This window comes from Indicator indicator, chromosome 18 (genome assembly GCF_027791375.1).
Source record: "Indicator indicator isolate 239-I01 chromosome 18, UM_Iind_1.1, whole genome shotgun sequence".
Classification (NCBI taxonomy): domain Eukaryota; kingdom Metazoa; phylum Chordata; class Aves; order Piciformes; family Indicatoridae; genus Indicator; species Indicator indicator.
The window spans coordinates 1,975,536-1,980,420 of record NC_072027.1 but is presented as its reverse complement, the minus strand read 5'-3'; the positions used below and the strand labels follow the sequence as shown (position 1 = coordinate 1,980,420).

Sequence of the window (4,885 nt, the reverse complement as noted above, 5' to 3'; positions counted from 1 at the left end):
TCACTAAAAGGCCTTTCCTTGCAGTGGGAACTGCCCAGAAACTGTTATGCAGATGGGAGGGAAGTGGGAACAATGTGGGGCTGGGAAATGGAAAGGCCAGAAAACAGCATGTGGTGAGGTGGATGGAGTGAGGAATGCCCCGGTGTTCCTGGTTTGCTTGGGTGAAGCCAGGATGGACAACTGGATCAGTGGCTGAAATGGAGATAGTTTTATTGGTGCTAAGGTAGTGTATCAGTGAGTTGGGAACTGTGGATTAAAAGAGATGTTAATACTGTTTATAATTCATTGTTATTGATCTTTAAGACTCTGGGAAGGTGTTTATTAGCAGTAATGCTGTCATAAAGTACCTGTTAACAGGGTGCCTATGGGAGCATAATCCTGGCTTTGCAGAGCTAAATGGCAAAGACCTCCTTTGAACTCAGCAGTAACACCATCAGGACACACAGACAGAGGCCATCTGCAACAAAATACAAAGTTTGGGAAACTGCTGTTGGATTATTTTAGATATCCACAGGGGGGTTAGTTAATTTCAGAGATGCCTTGGATGCATCGGTTTGCAGGTTTGAAAGGGCAATGTTTTCGTATTCCTCTTGTGATGCTGAGCACCTGCAGTGGTGAACTAATACCACCAAATCCTTCTGGAAATTCTTGTTAAGGTATCCATAAAAGATGGGATTGATGCATGTAGAGATCATGGCCACGAGGTGGCATATTGTAAATGCTAGGTTGTGATTACAGCTCATGAGTGCTTCGTAGTTCCAGTCAAAAACAACATTGAATATATTGAGAGGCAACCAGCAAGCTGCAAAAGTCACAACAATGGATATCAGCATCACATTAATCCTTTTGTTCTCGCTCAGCCTGCTCTCACTCTCCCTCATCCTCTCTATTTTACAGTGTCTCCTTCGAAGACATACAAAGATCTTGAGATAGCAGACAAAAATAAAGCCCAGTGGGAGGCAGTACTGGAAAACCAGCAGGGCAGTGGTAAAAGTCAGTTGTGCCGCAACAGATGGCCAAGCTTCGACGCAAGCGACCTTGTTCTTATAGAACTCACTATGGGAAGACAGATGTTCGAAGGGTTCGTCAGTTAACTGGTGAAATATTAAAAAAGGAATGGAGATCGTGAGGGAAAAGCCCCAGATGAGAAGGATTCCCCAGTGAGCATGGGAAATAGTAGGCTTCCAGCCACGTGGGTTCACTATTAACTGGTATCTCTCGATAGCAATCAGTACAAGTGAGAAGGTGGAGACCGTGACAGACACGCTCTGTGTGAAAGAAGTTATTTTACACATAGCTTCCCCAAAGATCCAGTAGTCCATTAAGGTGTATGCAACTGTGACAGGAATGCACATGATGCAGATCAAGATATCTGATAAAGAGAGGTTGGCAATCAAAACGTTGGTAACATTTTGAGTTTCCTTCCGCCTCTTTATGATAACGATCAGACAAAGATTTCCAAAGAGCCCCACTGCTGTAACTAATGTGTAGGCTGTGATAAGCAGGAGTTCTGCAAGGAAAGACAGTTGGCATGTTTCAAAGTTCAGAAACTGTGAGTAGCTAATGTTAGAGAGGGTTTGATTAGAGAGAATCTCACTGGGATGCTGAATGGCTTTATCCATCGTGAGGCATCTCCCAACCTATGGACAAAACCTGGTGTTATTTAGAATACACTTCAGAAGGAGCTTTCCAAGACAAGGATGACTATGAGCTTGTTGGTGTAGTTGGTGTCCTTGAAATTTTAGGCACATCTAATCTCATTAATTATTAGAGAATTGGCAAAGCCAGAGACTGAGTATTAGTGGGTTTGTATCGATGTGGGTGGAGGCTGACACTGCCTTTCTGAGGTTCTGCACTGACAGAGTTACAGACCTGGAACTGGTTGTGATGTGCCAGGCACAGCAGTGATAGCTCTGATTAAACTGCTCTGCACATTTCCATACAAATCCTCTTTTGCCAGCTGGGGATAAACTTTGCTTTTCAAAGTCAAATATTTAAGATCTGTCTCAGCTGAAGGTTTAAGGAATTCCAGTGAGGATCAACTGTTGCTTTTTATGATCAGAAAAGAAGAATTGGGTCCTGCCATCACATTGCTAGCTTAGCCATCACACATTTTTTAGAGCTACAAAGCAGTGTGAGTTAATGCAGCTTAATCAAAGTGCTGAGTGATATTTAACACCTCTATGAACAACATCCTTACTGGAGTTTCCTGTTCTGCTCATGTATTAAAGATAAGATAGCCTTTTCCCTCAGTCTAATCTGATAATAATGTGAACCAAGGATCACATCTTAGTTACATAGACAATTATCTCCATAGCAGGAGCTGCCAAAGGTTGTCTTATTTCCCTACACACTGCTCACTGTTTACAAGGTTGACAAAAGACAGCCCCGAAATGTTCTGTGGGTAAATGCAACACGTGCTCAAGAGACACAGAGCTGATTCTTGCTTCAGTTCTGAATTAACCAAGTGTCACAGTTCTGAATTAACCAAGTGTCAAGCCAATATTTGATATTAGTACAAATCTCTTGCTGTAAAACTTAATAGCAGTGGGAAGAATTAGGTTCACCAGAATATCTTGATGGGTTTGAATTTATCACTGAGTTAAAAATTTACTCTTAAATCAAAAGCTCCCCAGCTTGCTGGCCAGACAGAGGTTGTTTCCAACCTGGGGAAGGAAAAAAAAGGATGTGAAGAATAATTTTCCAAATTCAAAGATAGATAAGTATGATCTACCTTTATGCCTTTGAAAACTCACCTCTAACTCACCTGAATTCCTTTTTGAAGCAGGAATTAGTGGGAAACTATCTGTAAGATGTTCATTCTTCACCCCTAGTAATAAATACCAGAGCGTTGAGAGCCTGTGGAGAGAGAAGCATGAAGAAAGAGTGGGAAGAGGATGCAGGAAAAGAAGAAGGGACAGGTAGATGGTTTATTATTACTAGAAATACTCTGTTTATGTGTACATTTGCCAACCTTTTTATAGAAATTATTACCACTGTTTAATTACTAAGGAGTGAAAAATGTTTGGCTGCTTGCATCAGCTTAAGCACCAAAGGCAGGGTTCAGCTGGGAACTATGATTCTGTAACTCTTTGCCCCCAGGCACTCAGAGAATACTCCAACTTGAGTTCTATCCTGGGCTGCTTTACCCTGATACTTCTGCTTGACTTAAATTTGGGTGTTTCAAATTAAGTTTCTAAAAATAATCAAAGCCACAGCCAGCTTTGGAGCATCTCTGATTAAAATACACTTTCCAGCTAGCGTGCTCATGTTGGAGTGAGAAATGTCTGTAGATTTAAGTGACTGTATGTGGCCCTGATGTTCCAAATATGATCCAGGTGGTGGTCAGGGGCTCACATGAAGTCCTATAGTCTCCCTAAATAACCCATCTGCCTTGGTTACAGCCCTGCTGAGGGGATGGCATAGAAACCATCTATGAAGTTGAAGTCTAGTGGCTCAGACAGACTTTGTAGTCCTTCACAGGTGCTCCTGCTCCAGGAGGGCAAAACCAAGAGCTATGTACCCTACTCTGTCTGCACCAGCTTGCAAAAACTCCTCTCCTAGTGAGTCTGGGAGAGGTGAAAGGGATTCTGAAGCTAGCACAGTCACACCCTGCAGAAACTGATGATGATGCTGGACAACAGCACCTTTAGGCAACCTATTTCGTGGCATGCACTGTAGACCGCTTCTCCCCAGAGCAGCACTGCTTGGGTTTTTCACACAGAAGAATGCATGTGCTGGAAGAACGAGAGGGCAGCCAGTGGTAAATACTGCCCTGATGAGCTTTACTACCACTCTTGATCTGTAAGGGTCTCAAGTCTGGCTGTTTGATCCTAAGACTGATCCTTCTCTTTGCAGTGGCTTTAGTATTCACCTGACTCACACAGACCTGAGCCCTGCCCTTTGAGGAAAGATCAGCTGTTAGCAGGGGAACTGGCTTGGAAGCAAGATGCCTTCAAAGACAAGCTCTGCTCTTCCTTGCTTTTTATGTGAGCAGGAGAATCTGTGGGGACTCGAAGGACATGAGGCTGAGCCAGGTTTGTAATATTTTATGCCCTATTTGCCACGCTTGCTTGGTTGCACAACACAGTTTGCTAGTGAGCGATGAATGTCCCCTCCCAGGAATTCAGTGTAGCTGGTGGGGCTGCTCTGGCACTTTGTCCTGTTAAGGAAAAGCCTCTGTACTGACCCTGTGATCAGTTCAGCCTTAGCACACTGATCATCTCCATTGTCCTATTTTTCAGGAAAAAAAAAAAGAGATTAATTTCTTGTCATCTGGTTTGTACTGTGAGTTAAAAAGTGTAGTCTAGTGCCTGTCATACTGCAAGGCAATAAACCCTTTACACCTGCCTCATTTAAACATCTGGAACATAAAAATGAGTTACACAGTACTTACTGCAGCCTGTTGAACTCCATTGCAATGCAGAGTGGCACTTTTTAAAGCTAATAAATATCAGCAGAATCAGCATCTTTGAACGCAGCCACAGCTGATATCAGAATGGGACTGAAGTGTTTAATGAGAGTGCTAATCACATCAGCCCCTAATCCATGCATTCTGAAAGAGATTCCCTACCAGAGAAATTCACACTGAGAAAGGATAATCCACTTTGTTTCATTCCTTCAGATACAGAAACATTACATAAGCAAAAGAAAATCAAAAGCATAATCTAAGATAGAATGAGATTTCAAAAGGCTTTCTTTTAATCTAAGACAAAATGAGTTTTAAAAAGGCTTTCTTTTAGTCTAAGATAAAATGAGTTTTAAAAAGGCTTTCTTTTAGTCTAAGACAAAATGAGATTTCAAAAGGCTTTCTTTCCTCAGTATTTTCTTACCTATGTCCAAGATGCATAGTCCCATCCCTTCAAAGTGACCAGTAAATGTTTTG

General features: G+C 42.2%; 1 protein-coding gene across 1 annotated transcript; it reads right to left on the bottom strand.

Moving 5' to 3' along the window:
- Positions 1-500: 500 nt before the first annotated feature.
- LOC128973098 (neuropeptide Y receptor type 6-like) lies at positions 501-1,622 on the bottom strand. Its single transcript, XM_054389294.1, has one exon. It carries the CDS (start codon positions 1,620-1,622, stop codon positions 501-503), a length of 1,122 nt encoding a protein of 373 aa, XP_054245269.1.
- Positions 1,623-4,885: the final 3,263 nt, after the last annotated feature.

Bases quoted from the DNA above. Each gene is read 5' to 3' on its own strand.
- LOC128973098 (XM_054389294.1), bottom strand. From the start codon at position 1,622: ATGGATAAAGCCATTCAGCATCCCAGTGAGATTCTCTCTAATCAAACC.